The sequence below is a fragment of the Pseudophryne corroboree genome, chromosome 9, assembly GCF_028390025.1.
Source record: "Pseudophryne corroboree isolate aPseCor3 chromosome 9, aPseCor3.hap2, whole genome shotgun sequence".
In the NCBI taxonomy this organism is placed as follows: Eukaryota; Metazoa; Chordata; class Amphibia; order Anura; family Myobatrachidae; genus Pseudophryne; species Pseudophryne corroboree.
The window spans coordinates 186,504,737-186,520,412 of record NC_086452.1 but is presented as its reverse complement, the minus strand read 5'-3'; the positions used below and the strand labels follow the sequence as shown (position 1 = coordinate 186,520,412).

Here is a 15,676-nt window from a genome sequence, read left to right as displayed (position 1 = left end):
GATCTGTGGGGAGGGGAGCTGTGTTGAAGCAGTATGATCTGTAAGAGGGGAAGGCTGAGTGTAGGCAGTGTGATCTGTGAGGAGGGGGGCTGTGTGGGAGCAGTGTGATCTATGAGAAGGGGTCTGTGTGGAGGCAGTGTGATGTGTGAAAAGTGGGGCTGTGTGGAGGCAGTGAGATCTGTGAGAAGGGGGGCTGTGTGGAGGCAGTGTGATGTGAGGAAAGGAGCTGTGTCGAGGCAGTGTGATCTGCGAGGAGGGGGCTGTGTGTAGGCAGTGTGATCTGTGAGGAGTGGGACTGTGTGGAGTCAGTGTGATCTGAGAGGAGGGGGCTATGTGGAGGCATTGTGATGTGATTGGAGGGGGACTGTGTGATGGCAGTTTGATCTGTGAGGATGGGAGATGTGTGGAGGCAGGGTGATCTGTGAGGAGGGGGCTGTGTGGAAGCAGAGTGATCTGTGAGGAGGGGTGTTGTGTGGGGGCAGTGTGATCTGCGAGGAGGGGGGTTGTGCAGAGGCAGTGTGATCTGTGAGGAGGGAGCTGTGTGGATGCAGTGTGATCTGTGAGGAGGGGGGTTGCGTGGAGGTAGTGTGATCTGTGAGGAGGGGTCTGTGTGGAGGCAGTGTGATCTGTGAGAAGGGGGCTATGTGGAGGCAGTGTGATGTGATAGGAAGGGGGCTGTGTGGAGGCAGTGTTATCTGTGAGGAGGAGAGTTGTTTGGAGGCAGTGTGATCTGTGAGGAGTGGGGCTGTGTGGAGGCAGTGTGATCTGTGAGGAGGGGAGCTGTGTGGAGGCATTGTGATCTGTGAGAAGGGGGGCTGTGTGGAGGCAGTGTGATCTGTGAGGAGGGGAGCTTTGTGGAGGCAGTGTGATCTGTGAGAAGGGGGCTATGTGGAGGCAGTGTGATGTGATAGGAGGGGGGCTGTGTGGAGGCAGTGTTATCTGTGAGGAGGAGGGCTATGTGGAGGAAGTGTGATCTGTGAGGAGGGGACTATGTGATGGCAGTGTGATCTGTGAGGAGGGGCGCTCTGTGGAGGCAGTGTGATGTGTGAGGAGGGAGCTGTGTGATGGCAGTGTGATCTGTGAGGGGCGCTCTGTGGAGGCAGTGTGATCTGTGAGAATGGAACTGTGTGGAGGTAGTGTGATGTGTGAGGAGTGGGGCTGTGTGGAGGTAGTTTGATCTGTGATGAGGGAGCAGTGTGGAGGCAGTGTGATGTGTGAAGAAGGGTCTGTGTGAAGGCAGTGTGATCTGTGAGGAGGGGTGCTGTGTGGAGGCAGTGTGATCTGTGAGGAGGGGAGCTGTGTGGGAGCAGTGTGATCTATGAGAAGGGGTCTGTGTGGAGGCAGTGTGATGTGTGAAAAGTGGGGCTGTGTGGAGGCAGTGAGATCTGTGAGAAGGGGGCTGTGTGGAGGCAGTGTGATGTGAGGAAAGGAGCTGTGTGGAGGCAGTGTGATCTGTGAGGAGGTGGCTGTGTGTAGGCAGTGTGATCTGTGAGGAGTGGGTCTGTGTGGAGTCAGTGTGATCTGTGAGGAGGGGGCTATGTGGAGGCATTGTGATGTGATTGGAGGGGGACTGTGTGATGGCAGTTTGATCTGTGAGGATGGGGGATGTGTAGAGGCAGTGTGATCTGTGAGGAGGGGGCTGTGTGGAGGCAGTGTGATCTGTGAGGAGGGGGGCTGTGTGGAGGCAGTGTAATGTGTGAGGAGGGGGGGTTGTGCAGAGGCAGTGTGATCTGTGAGGAGGGAGCGGTGTGGAGGCAGTGTGATGTGTGAGGAGGGAGCTGTGTGATGGCAGTGTGATCTGTGAGGGGCGCTCTGTGGAGGCAGTGTGATCTGTGAGAATGGAACTGTGTGGAGGCAGTGTGATGTGTGAGGAGTGGGGCTGTGTGGAGGTAGTTTGATCTGTGATGAGGGAGCAGTGTGGAGGCAGTGTGATGTGTGAAGAGGGGGACTGTGTGAAGGCAGTGTGATCTGTGAGGAGGGGTGCTGTGTGGAGGCAGTGTGATCTGTGAGAAAGGAACTTTGTGGAGGCAGTGTGATGTGTGAGGAGGGAGCTGTGTGAAGACCGTGTGATCTGTGAGGATGGGGATTGTGTGGAGACCGTATGATCTGTGAGGAGGGGTCTGTGTGGAGGCAGTGTGATTTGTGAGAAGGAGGTATGTGTGGAGGCAGTGTGATCTGTGAGGAATCATGTAATGTCATCTCAGGACTGTCCCCTTATAAGTCTATGATTGCTGTCCATTGTTGTGCTGCTTGCAGATGGGATGGGCTATATATGGGGGTTATATGTACAGTAAATCTGGCTGATACTAGCCATTGCTTCACCAGCCATTGACCCACCACACATCTCTGATGTCCTCTTTAGGTTTAATAAATCGTTCATGAATTACAGAATTTACATAAAGCAAGTCTGTGTCAGAAAATCAATAACAGAATCAACAAACCAATATCCTGATTATAATGCCCACTGGTCTTGTCTGCTATTATTTTCCAGGTTTTTCTAAGCACCAGGAGAGGAGCATGGCTACTAAACCGTGTATGCGATCAGGGCTATCCATTGGATATAGTCCTCTTCACTCGTTTCTACAGCATAATTCAACTTGCATTTCCGACTCTGGCAAACAACTATTTGGAGCATAAAGTCAATTCCAGGGTTGACCATGCCAATTTTGGTCTAAAACCACAGCACAGGTGCAGATGTTTCTTATTCTTTCTTCTGAATTTGGAATTTCTAATGCTGCAAAAGTTCATATTATTTATTTATTTATTTATTTATTACCAGTTATTTATGTAGTGCATACATATTCTTCAGCGCTTTATATTTGCCCATTCACATCAGTCCCTGCCCATAGAGCTGGATTAAGGCTTTGAGGGGCCTGGGCCACTTAATACAGGGGTGCCCTAAAGTCTTCTCCATTAACTTAGCCAATCAATTGTTTCAAAACCTGTCTGGATGTGTCCACGGTTACATGTAATTCTAAGCTCTATCTATATTTAAAATAAAAATGTAATCTAGCCATCACACAATTTGGCCCTTGAAAAATTGGTTACTCCCAGCGCTGTTAAACAAAGAACAATATTACAAATGGTGGTAAAAATGTATTCGTATTTTATTTTTCTTAGTAGAGTAAAAAGAGAATCTATAAGTATCTCATTTTAATATCCAATGAGAAAAAAAAAGAAGAATTCACAAATGACAATTCTGTATGTGGTGTATAATTAATGAAGTATAAATACTTTTTCCCCCATAAAGGGTAATTACACATATAATGTCTAATAAGTTAAGGGAAAAAAAGGTTTATTTGTCATAAACAGTGTGGATGTGTTCCTAATACCGGTATACATACATAAATGACATTGGACAAACATATAAGATAGAAAAAAGAAGTATAATCCTGCTGCATTTAGTAGAGACGCTTGTGCGGTTTATTCTACTAAATATATATATGAGGTGCTAGATGATTTAAATTCCTGTATGGTATTGTATAGCACCTCATATATATATTTAGTAGAATAAACCGCACAAGCGTCTCTACTAAATACAGCAGGAAGTGGAAGACCACAAGGACAGCGAATGATGTACACCACAAAGGTGCTACTACATGTCAGCACCTGTCGAATGGCTATCCGCTCCCCCGAATGCAGATGGGAGAATGAATCGCCATACACCAAGTAGCTGCACGTAGTGCAACCAGTACATCGGCTTTTCTCGACAAAAAGGTAATGGGTCCGCTGGCTTTTCTCTCTGAGATATCATTCTTAACTAGGCCACACACACTACTGAGCCTCATTTTGACTTGTTTTAAGGACATTACATCAAAGTTGGATCAGCCTGTAGTGTGTTTTTCCACTTTAATTTTGAGTGTGACTCCAAACCCAGACCTCCATGGGTTAATAAATTTGATTTCCATTGATAATTTTTGTGTGATTTCGTTGTCAGCACATTCAACTATGTAAAGAACAAAGTATTTAATAAGAATATTTCATTCATTCAGATCTAGGATGTGTTATTTTAGTGTTTCCTTTATTTTTTTGAGCAGTGTATATATATATACAGTATATGTGCCCAGGTTTAAATTTTCCAGTTATTAGTGAGTACGATTGCGGAGTTTCTTCCAAATCCATCTAGTGTAAAGCCCAGAACAGGCTCCTTGTATCAAAGTTCTGGCCAGTGTACACCAGTGGGAGGTCCAGCCGGGACCTCAATCACATAGTATGTCTTCGGGAATGTAATGTCTCTACTCTGTGAAGTTTTCCTCAAAATCCATCCAGTTGCAGGCCCAGAACAGGCTACCCGGGTCACAGTTCTTGGCAGCATACACCAACAGGAGGTCCAGCCAGGACTCCAATCCCCTAGTATGTCTTTGGGATGCAATGCTTCCACTCTGTGAAGTTTTCCTCAAAATCAATTCAGTTGCAGGCCCTGAACAGGCTACCCGGGTCAAAGTTCTGGCCAGCGTACACCAATGAAAGGTCCGACCAGGACCCCAAACCCCTAGTTTGCCTTTCGAGATGCAATGTTTCCACTCTGAAGGTTTCTTCCAAATTCATCCAGTGGAGGGTGCAGAACAGGTTTCCTGGGTCAAAGTTCTCCCCAGCGCATTCTGCTGTGAGGTCCGACCGGGACCCTGACCCCCCTAAAACCTGGCCAGGATCCAACTGGATCACCTCAAATTAGTTTCATCCCAATCGGTGCAGGGGTGTCCGAATTTATAACCAGACAAACAGAGCAATGCATTTTATATATAAGATATAAATATATGGCCCTTGCCTCGAAAGGGGAGGATTTTTTTAGTTAAACCCTGCCAGTATTTTAAGTTGGATAATGAAGGATATGTGTAACAATGCCACATTGCACTAAGCTGCCCTTATCTTTGTCCTGTCACTAACCTTATGTGAGTAGCTTTTCTGGTGATATCACCTACTGCTGCTGAGCTGTGTGTTGCCAGGGCTCTGTAGGAGTATGAGAGAGGGTAGCAGCAGCCTAATATAGGGTTCCCCAGAGGAAAGCCACATAAGCATGGAGAGACTATACAAACTCCACACAGTTGGGTCCATGGTGGGAAACAAACCCAAGACTTTAGTGCTGTAAGGCAGTTATGTAATGCTATCCATGATTTCATCCATTGTGCTCTCACACGGATGCAAATATTGTAGTAATTCTAAATTCAACCTCAATTGTCTGACTCTCCACAAAAACCAGGGCCGGATTAACAATGGGGCGGATGGAGCTGCAGCTCCAGGCCCCCAATCAAAATAGGCCCAACACAGCATCTGGTGGCTGCTGTAGACAGGAATTGTGTATCCTGCTACAGCAACCTGCCACTGCCAGGCGCCAGCAGCCTTCGGAGGTTCCGCCGGCCGCCAACGGCAACGGCGCGTTCTCCCCTTACCGCGACCCCCCTCCCTCACCCTGTGGATCAAACGCCGGAACTTGTGCAGGCGCAGGCCCTTCCTATGCATAATAACCTGATGCCTCCTCCTCCACGCGATGTCACTGTCCCAGTCCCACCATCGAATAAAGCTCCGTGAAGGCGGCCCGGCGGGTGGAAGATGATCCTATTCCTCCTCTCAGTCATGTCCTGCTATAGTGCTGCCTGCTGCTCATTGGAGTGAGTGAGTTGCTTTTCTGTTTCCTGCTGGCTGCTAGAATAATGCACTGATACTGTATCTTGACAAGATTTCAATATACTGTATGCAGTGAAATGTTATCCTGTACGTGTGTGCGCAGTGTGGTGTAACCATGTTTGTGGGTGTGTATGCAGTACAGTGTAACCCTGTGGGTGGGTGTGTGTGTTGCGGTGTAACCATGTTTGTATGTGTGTGTCCAGTACAATGTAACCCTGTGTGTGTGTGTGGGGGGGGGGGGGGGGGGAAGGGGGGGGGGGGGTGCAGTGCAGTGTGACCATGTTTGTGCGTGTGTGTGAAGTACAGTGTAACCCTGAGGGGGAGTGTGCAGTACGGTGTAACCCTGTGGGTGTGTGTGCAGTGCGGTGTAACCCTGTGCGTGTGCAGTATGGTGTATCCCTCTGCAGTACGGTGTAACCCTGTATGTGTGCAGTGCGGTGTAACCCTGTGCGTGTGTATGCGTGTGCAGTATGGTGTATCCCTCTGCAGTACGGTGCAACCCTGTGCATGTGTGTGTGGTACGGGGTAACCCCGTGCATGCATGCATGTGTGTGTGCAGTGCGTTGTTACCCTGTGCGTGCGTGTGTGTGCAGTGCAGTGTAACCCTGTATGTGTCTGTGCAGTGCGGTGTAAACCTGTGTGTGCTGTGCGGTGTACCCTGTGTTTGTAGTGTGGTGTAACCCTGTGCGTGTGTGCTGGTGCAGTGTAAGGCTGTGTGTGCTGGTGCAGGGCAGTGTAACCCTGTGTGCTGCTGTCATTGTATGGAGTTACCCTGCGTGTGATGGTGCAGTGCAGTGTAACCCTGTGTGCTGCCACTGTACATATTTACCCTGCGTGTGCTGGTGCAGTGCAGTGTAACTCTGTGTGCTGGCACTGTATGTACTTAACTAGTGTATGCAGGCAATCTAAGGTGTAATCCTGTGTGTGTTGGCGCAGTGCGGTGTAAAACTGTGTGCTGGAGCAGTGCGGTGTAGCCCTGTGTGCTGCCGCTGTGTGGTGTGCGCAGTGCAGTGTAACTGTGTGTGTGTACTGCCACTGTATGGTATAACCCTGTGTATGCTGGTGCAGTGTGGTATAACCCTGTGTGTGCTGGAGCAGTTCAGTATACCATATGGAATGTATATGTATAGGAGGGGTGTATATTATCACTCTATATTGGGTTTATGTAAATATACAGGAAGACGTATATGTTTATTGGGGATTGTGTGTATATACAGGGTGTGTGTATATGAACTGTACAAAGAGGGTATATACATGTACAGGAGGGTGTATATATTTATATTGGGGAGGGGTATGTGTATATACATAAGGGGTGTGTGTATACATAGAGGGATTTATGCATATGGGGTGAATATATGAATGTACAGGAGTATATATACAGTATATCAGGGGTTATGTGTATATACAGGAGGGGTGTATATAGTCATATGGAGAGGTATATGTATATACAGGGGGGTTTGCATACCTCCCAACTGTCCCGATTTTCGCGGGACAGTCACGTTTTTTGGGGACTGTCCCGCTGTCCCACCCGCAGGTGGGAGGGGGCAGATGGGAGGCTCCTGTCATCGCTGCTCAGCATCTATTCAGCGTCTATTCAGCGTCTATTCAGCGTCAATTCAGCGTCTCAGCTAAGCGTCTATTCAGTGGAGACAGTGGGAGAGAGGGCATGCCAGCAGCTCATGGAGCGCTGGGCATGCCCCCTCAGTGATGAAAACAGGGGCGTGGCTCGTGATTGTGGGTCCTCCTGTGAAGCCACGCCCCCTTTTCATAGTCCACACCCCTTTCCGGGAGCGCGCGCGGCTTCGCCGCGCATGTGTCCCACTTTGCTGCATATGAAAGTTGGGAGGTATGGGTTTGTGTATATTGGTGTGGTGTGAGTTATGTGTGTGTGTGCATGCATACATACATACATACATACATACATACATACATACACACATGTGACTGGTGGAGGCACTGAACAGGCTCTGGGCCGCTGCAGCAAAAGAGATTGAGCAGGGAATGTACAGTAGGTCTAGGGAGGTGGGTGTGTTACCTGTTATCAGCAGCCGGGATCCTGGCAGTCGGCATCCCAGCCGCAGAAAGCCGGTGTGGGGGGAAAGGGGGTCGAGTGCAGCAAGACACTTGCGGGCTCGTTGTGCTAGCCACGATGCACTCGTCATGCTGCGGGCTCAGTGGTGACCTGCGCCACGGGTTTTATTTCCACTCTATGGGCGTCGTGGATTAGTCCCTGTTGGTCGGCATGCCAACTGTTGGGATAGTGAGGCTTCGGGATGTAGGGGGAGGTGTTGTGACTGTCGGTCACATAACTGCAACCTGTGAAGGTAATTAGCTCCAGCATTGTTAGGATGCAACTTGGATTCGAGGGATAAGGGTATTTATGCAATTATCAGTTATACAGTATTACGGGTGCTGTATGCTTCATATAAGCTAGAGGGAAGGGAGTTTGAGATGGTTGAAGACAGATGGTAGCTATGCCCTACATGGCACAGAACACCCCCCCCCCCACACACAAAAACATTGGTCACACACCCCCCATCAGTACTCACACCTCCGCCATGCTAATCACACCTCCTGCGGCACAAACTATAGGCCCTTCGAAAATTGCAGCTCCAGGCCAATGTGGAGCTTAATCTGGCACTGACAAAAACACTAAATTATAAGTCCATTGAGCAATATTTAAGAGGACTAAGGCCCTCATTCCGAGTTGATCGCTCGCTAGCTGCTTTTAGCAGCAGTGCAAACGCTAAGCCACCGCCCTCTGGGAGTGTATCTTAGCTTAGCAGAAGTGCGAACGAAAGATTAGCCGAACTGCACAGGAAAAATGTCATGCCGTTTCTGAGTAGCTCCAAACCTACTCCTATCTTGTGATGACTGCAGTCTGTTTAGTTCCTGGTTTGACGTCACAAACACGCCCTGCATTCGGCCAGCCACTCCCCCGTTTCTCCAGCCACTCCTGCGTTTTTGCCTGGCTCGCCTGCGTTTTAGTACACTCCCTGAAAACAGCGAGTTGTCGCCTAGAAACACCCACTTCCTGTCAATCAAACTACGAACACTCGAGCGATGGAAAAACGTCGCTCGAGCTTGGGGAAAACGACAAAGTTTTGTGTGAAAGTACTTAGCGCATGTGCGCTGCATACCATGCGCATGCGCAGAATTGCCGCTTTTTCACTTGATCGCTGCGCTGCGAAAAATGGCAGCGAGCGATCAACTCGGAATGAGGGCCAATATCCCAACCAAACCCCTCCACACAGCAACAGATTCCAACTAATGATAGTAGTCTACCATTTTTAATTGGTTATTGTTTATTTTCCTTATCAATACTTATACATTATGTCTCTGCTTATACAATCATACAGGATCCTCAGCCAACATCCTACAATTAGTGATGATCTCCCCAATCGCATTATCTCTGGCAAAGTTCTTATGAAGACTAATATAAAACAGTTTACAGAGACCGATGCCATATTTGAAGATGGCACAGTTGAGAAAGACATTGACGTTGTCATTTTTGCCACAGGATATCGTGTATCATTTCCCTACTTTGATGATTCTATTCTAAAGGTGGAAAATAATGAAGTGCCCTTATATAAAAGGGTATTTCCTCCACATCTGGAAAAACATACGCTAGCTTGCATTGGCTATGTCCAACCTCTTGGTGCTATAATGCCAATTTCTGAGATGCAAACGCGCTGGGCAACAAGAGTCTTTAAAGGTATAGATTTATTTGTTTCATTTTAATATTTTTTGAGGTGTGATTTTAACTTCATAACACACATCATTATTGATATAATATATTTTTTGCATTTCTTGATTCCAGGTCTGAGTCAGTTACCATCCATGCATGACATGAAGATGGAAATAAACAAGACAAAAGAAGAGAATCAGAAAAGGTGGGTCTTTAAGAAAATGAATATCAGGTCCCTTATTTAAAATAGCAGTAACGTTGGGCCTAGGAGTAAGTAAGTAAGTAGTAATAATTAATTGGTCAAAGCAAGTGCTTCTTCCTTAAGTATTATTCTTAGTTTTGACAGTTTGAATATAGTAGACTTTGGGGGTATTTATGTAAGGTTAGAGAGAGTTAAAGTTGTGAGAGATAAGGTACCAACCATTCAGTTGCTGTTATTTTTCAAACACATCCTGTAAAATTTAAATTGGGAGCTGATTGGTTGGTGCTTTATCTCTGTCCACTTTACCTACCTCCAAGATTTGATAAATCTCCCCCTTGTTCTTTGATGTTTACCTAACCATTTGAAGGACAATTTTATATTTTAAACACTCTATTCATAATTATTAATCTATCTCCAGGTATGTCAAAAGTGATCGTCATACCATACAAGTGGATTATGTGCCATACATGGATGAACTCGCAGAGGAGATAGGCTGCAAACCTAATTTAATGAAGATATTCCTGTCAGATCCTAAGCTGGCCTGGGATATGTTATTTGGCCCATGCTCACCTTTCCAGTACCGCCTGTGTGGACCAGGGCAGTGGAGGGGTGCCAGGAAAGCAATTTTAACTCATCACGATCGTATCGTCAAGCCCACAAAGACCCGTGTCCTGAATAATGACTCTGCTCACAGTTTCTTCCCTTTTGCTCTGAAGCTCATTGGCATACTGATTCTTTTTGCTGCCATATATTTCTCTGTGTAAATTGGCTAACAAATACAGAGAGATGAAACTTTTAGAGCAGCATAGATATAGAGAAATGCTTTCATTAATCAGTGATATGTGTTCCCCATTATTTACTTGAAATTGGATAAATGCTAATGCAAGTCATTGTACTTAAAGTGAGTTGTAAACAAACTTTAAGTACTAGCAATTAACTATGAAATAGAAGTTTATAGAAGGAATCCACAGTGTCCTTGTTTGATCATAATACAAATAGGTTGCAACCTATTGCAACTAGTTAGATGTTATCTTTCATTTTTCAGTCCGGAAATATAGCTAGATTCTGATTGATTAGCTGTTATAGGTCACTGACTCACAGGGGTATATTTACTAAGGTGCAGGTTTTTAGAAGTGGAGATGTTGGCCATAGCAACCAATCATATTCTAGCTATTATCTTCTAGAAGGTGCTAGATAAATGATAAATAGAATCTGGTTGGTTGCTATGGGCAACATCTCCACTTCTAAAATCCCACACATTAGTAAATATACCCCACAGTGTGTTTTTATACATTGTACTAAACTATGTCGTAAAGAAGCCCAAGGAGGCTTCCTGTATTCTAAACATATCATACATTATACAGTATATAATAGTGCTAAGGGGAGTACTCAATTGCTAAATGCCTGAGAAAAATTCTCTCAGCCCTAGAACAGATGCAAAGTCAGGGAAAATCCTTATTCTAAAGTTAAAAATGTCGGGACTAGGATCAGAATTCCTTGGAAACCCCCCCCCCCCCCCCCCTTCATAATGAGTAACTAGGAAAATGGAAGTTTCAATGAGCATAATTGGGCCAATAATTACATGACATTACTGTGGTTAGAAAATTTTCTCAAATTACCTAAAAATCACTTTTTATGAACTCTTCAGTTTTTTTTGTGTTTGTATGTCAATGGAAAAGGTTTAATTTTTATAATTTTTTTTTTCATATTTTCAAAAAAATTTACAAATCAGCCCTAAGCAGCATTTTCAAAGCACAAAATATGTTTAATTAGGACAGTAATAGGCATATATTCTATTAGGCAATATTCTATTTATTTGTATGGTTTGGTGGTACAGGCTGATCTACAATTTTTTATGTGTGTTTATGTGAGAAAAATGAAAGATGCACCTATTTGGCAATGTTTAGTTTGTATGTTCACTGCATACAGCTGCATCTTGAGTTGTACATTTAATATTAAAATTATTTTGGCAAATATGGAATTTGACCCTCTTGGAAGTTATGAGCAAGCTAAACAGTGCAAATATGTACATACAATAGATTGATGGGGCAAGTTGAGTGGTAAGAGGAAGAGTTGGTGTGATGACCCTGTCTTCTGTGGCAGTAAAAATAGAAGAGAAGGTGGACATGGTATTAGGGTGACCAATCCCGGGATCAGGATCAGCAGGATCCCGAGATTTAGGCCTAAAATTGGCCGGGATTGAGTCCCGGGATTGGAGCTTCCAATCCCGGGGATTTCGGGATTAGAAAGCCCCTTGCTTTTTCAATGCCGGGAGGCGTTAAGTGTCCTCAGTAGGCTCAGACACTGCCCAGCTCCCTTCTCCCAGCTCCCCTTACCCCTGGCTGTTTGTATTGTGCAGCGTGATGTGAAGTCAGAAGTCACGCTGCGCAGTCTGACGCCAGCTGCCTGAGCTGCCCGGAACCACACCTTGCCACCCACAGTCTGCAGCAAGTGAACCCGCCCGCACTCTGAGGATGGTGAGTAGTATGTGGGCTGGGCGGGTCTGGGAAGAAGGAAGGGGGGGGGGTCACTGAAGATTTAAATTTTAAAATTTTCAACCAAATCCCGGTTATCTCGGGAACCCCAGGGTTGATAATATTTCAATCCCGATACCCGGGATTGAAAAAAAGGCCCGGGATTGGCCTACCTACGTGGTATGACAGATCTTGCAAGAGTCGACTTCTGGGCAGGTGGTGTAGATACGGTGTGTGTGGCACACAAATACTTAGCAGCGTCAGCTGTTGCCCCTGGGCTGCAGGGGGAGCTGGCCAGGACATATGAACATACATGTGAAGTTGTAAGTAACATATGTCCAGTCTTCTTTCCCTGGGAAGAAGCAGCCACCACAGCATGGAACATATTGCTCAGGCTGTCAATCATTTAGCCCGCCTCCGGACTCCAATTGGCTTATTTCACAGGCGTCTGAGGGCGGGCTAGATGACGATTGACAGGCTGAGCAGTGTTTTCCATGCTGCGGTGGCTGCCGATTCCCAGGGAAGGAGCCAGGACATATGTTACATATAACTTCACATGTATGTTTATATGTCTTGTCCAGCTCCTCGCCTGCACACTTTGGACACCACTGTACCCCATGAGCAGCAGCCGCCGCTGCTGAACAGTTTATCACTGAATTGTAGAGGTGAGCTTGGACATGAAACACACGGGTTTCACAGTAACAGATACCGGTGTGTTAATGTAAATCTCTTCCCACATTTTACATTTTTCTTTCCCAGCAGCACAACATGGTTTAGTCAAGTTCTGAAATGCCGCCAACAGTCTGGATGTAATTCCAGCTTTAAATTTGGCTCTTTATATGGTAATTGTCTACAGTAGTAGTTACACTCCACTCTGCCTGGACAATTCTAGAACACCAGACAGCACACAGCTTTCTCTCAACTTTATAAGGACACCTGAACATTTGTGAGACCTCACATTACTGCAGTCACATTTTGTGCCTGGCTGTCACATTCCATCACATTATATTTTTGGAAGCACATTTCTTCCCCTGAGTGTTGCACAATTATCCACTTTTAATCATTTCACAGTCGTGTTAAACTAAATTCTGCATTGTTCTGCTTCGAGGTTGCTGATGACTGATTCATTTGTTGTATGTAGTGGTTGCAGGTTATATAATAAGGTATATACTGTAGTGCTAACAGATGCTTAAAACAAAGTGTACAACGTGTGTGCTTTGTTTAAAAGGTAACTACAATGTTCATAAAGTATACTGTACTACTGCTTTACCTGAGATTATAAATGCTCTTTACCTGAATAAAACATTTTGTTGCAAAGTAGCAGGTTTCTTTGTTTTAATGGTGGCACTCATGGGTGCCATCAGAAATTGTGGGACCTGGGACTGACAAAATAGGGACCCAGGACAGTGTGCCCCCAGTACCCCACTGTTGGCACTTGCATTTGCCTTAGTAAAGCAGAAATCGAAATCTTGTGCATAGGAGAAAAATACATTTGGAATGGGGATAAAAAATGTCTAAGATGTCCCGACCCTCTGCTGTTATTATTACAGGTGAAAACAAGAGCGTACACTAGACATGTCTCTGTCATATTTAAGGCATCCTCTCATTTGTCGGCACCTGGATAATGTAAACGTGGGCAAAATGTGAAATATCAACATTGGGGTTAGAATTAGGGGTTAGTGGTTAGGGTTATGTTTAGGGATTAGGGTTAGCATTAGGGAAAGACATACCTTAAAACCACATTGTCTGTATTTCTATATTCTGTCCATGTTGGCATTTCATAAGTGTTGACATGCTGATTGCCGACATGGTCACTAGCGACATTATGACAATGTTGACATATAAATGTCAATCTAATATACAGGTGATGTGGTCAAAATACCAGCAGCTGGGACCCTGAAAGTCAGAAAACCGATAGTGGGATCCCGGCGGCCAAAATCCTGACAAATCCTAGAGATAAGTACTGGGGATGGGGTTAGGATTAGGCACTAGGAGGAAGGTTAGGGTTAGGCTGTGAGGGGGGTTTAGGGTTAGGCTAGGGCTGACTCGAGGGCCGTTCGACCAGATTGACCGAATAGGGACGCCACCCTATAGAGGACAAAGTGTGCTCAGGGACCTGTCATAGCGACAGCAGAAGTTGGGACTAAGAGTTTATTAGACTCTGGCCACTGCTGCTGGCAGGCGTGCACATTCCTCTGCAGGAACATATTGGAGGATGCTCAGGATGCACTATGTTTGGTCAGGTGTGGGACCCCTGGGTATTAGCAGTGGTGTTACTAGATGTTTGAGGCCCTTGGCAAGCCTCTCAAGGAGGGCCTCCTATTTCATATTTCGAAACCCTTAGGTCTACATGTTTTATCATATCCAAATAATTTCTGTATCATGCATATTAGAGATACATGAGGCAGCACAGCAAGACAGTGTCTAAGCTTTGTAAATGTATTGGCTGTCATGACTGTGGTTTTTGTGAAGTTCATGCAGGTAACTGAAGGACTGAGGGGGTCATTCAGACCCGATCGCTGCTGTGCATTTTCACTCAGCAGTGATCAGGTATGAACTGCGCATGCGTATGCACCACATTGCACAGACACGAGGTCCCCCCAGCGACGGGGAGTACAGGACAGCGGAAGGATGGCCGAAGAAAGTGATCGCAATGGCGATCGCAAGAAGATTGACAGGAAGAGGCCGTTTGTGGGTGTCAACTGACCGTTTCCTAGGAGTGTCCGGAGAAACACAGGTGTGTCCAGCCGTTTGAAGGGAGGCTTTCTGACGTCAGCTCTGGGCTGGATCATCACACTGGAAGAGTAAGTCATGAGCTGTGCAGGGACTGCACAAACTTTTGTTTGTGCAGCTCTCTGCAGATGCATTCACACCCCTGCACAGCGATTACCCCCTCCCCCTGTAGGTGGTGACTACCTGGTCTCAGCAGTGCAAAAAACGACCAGGTCTGAATTAGGCCAGATGTGTATATTTGGCTGGTCTGTAGGAATCAGCGACATGAAGTAGTAAGGCGCAATCCCTGACCATGGGTTGAACCCGGGCCTCAGCAGAGGGAGCTGTATCCTGACCACTGGATCACCAGGGACTTGGTGTTGATAGTAGGATGGTGAATGTATTGGTGAGAACACACTGGATATACTGTCACAGGAGTAGGTGTTTGTGTATTCAAGGTTACAATGAAATAGGTTCTCTGGCGTTGCACAGAACTGGGAGGAGAGCTGAAGACGTTGAACCGGGCTGGTTACCGGTGAAACTGAGAACCGCACTGTGAACCAGCTGAGTACTGGTAAAACTGGAATGCAACTGTAATCTAGGCTGGTACTGGATAAAACTGGAAACGCAACTGAATGTAGAACAATGACTAGCTGTGACTTTACGACGAGGCTGAAGATGAACTGAAGACTGTGGCTGTGTCTTTAAAATGAGACTGAAGAATACTGAGTCTGTGTCTTTAAGACGAGTTTGAAGAATACTGCGGCTGTGTCTTTAAGACTAGACTGATACTGGATATAACTGGTAACACAACTGTAAACCAGACTGGGTAGCAAAAGAGCAGAGTTTTACAGGAAGAGGTAAAAGTGTTACCTCTTAGGGAGCTCAGCTACTAAGCTCACACAGAGCTGTGTGACACAAGGAACTGGCAGCTTCTGTAACACAAGTCTCTTTACTTATACTTCCTGGTCCTTG

General features: G+C 46.0%; 1 protein-coding gene across 1 annotated transcript in view; it reads left to right on the top strand.

Annotated features, from left to right (window-relative positions):
- Positions 1 to 13,309, top strand: part of LOC134957832 (flavin-containing monooxygenase 5-like) — an 89,328-nt gene extending 76,019 nt beyond the window's left edge. Inside the window, exons 6-9 of the mRNA XM_063940031.1 lie at positions 2,492 to 2,688; positions 8,985 to 9,340; positions 9,446 to 9,518; positions 9,934 to 13,309. Of these exons, the coding sequence (XP_063796101.1) occupies positions 2,492 to 2,688; positions 8,985 to 9,340; positions 9,446 to 9,518; positions 9,934 to 10,279 (972 nt within the window). The 3' untranslated portion in view covers positions 10,280 to 13,309. The remainder of the gene's footprint in view (positions 1 to 2,491; positions 2,689 to 8,984; positions 9,341 to 9,445; positions 9,519 to 9,933) is intronic.
- Positions 13,310 to 15,676: the final 2,367 nt, after the last annotated feature.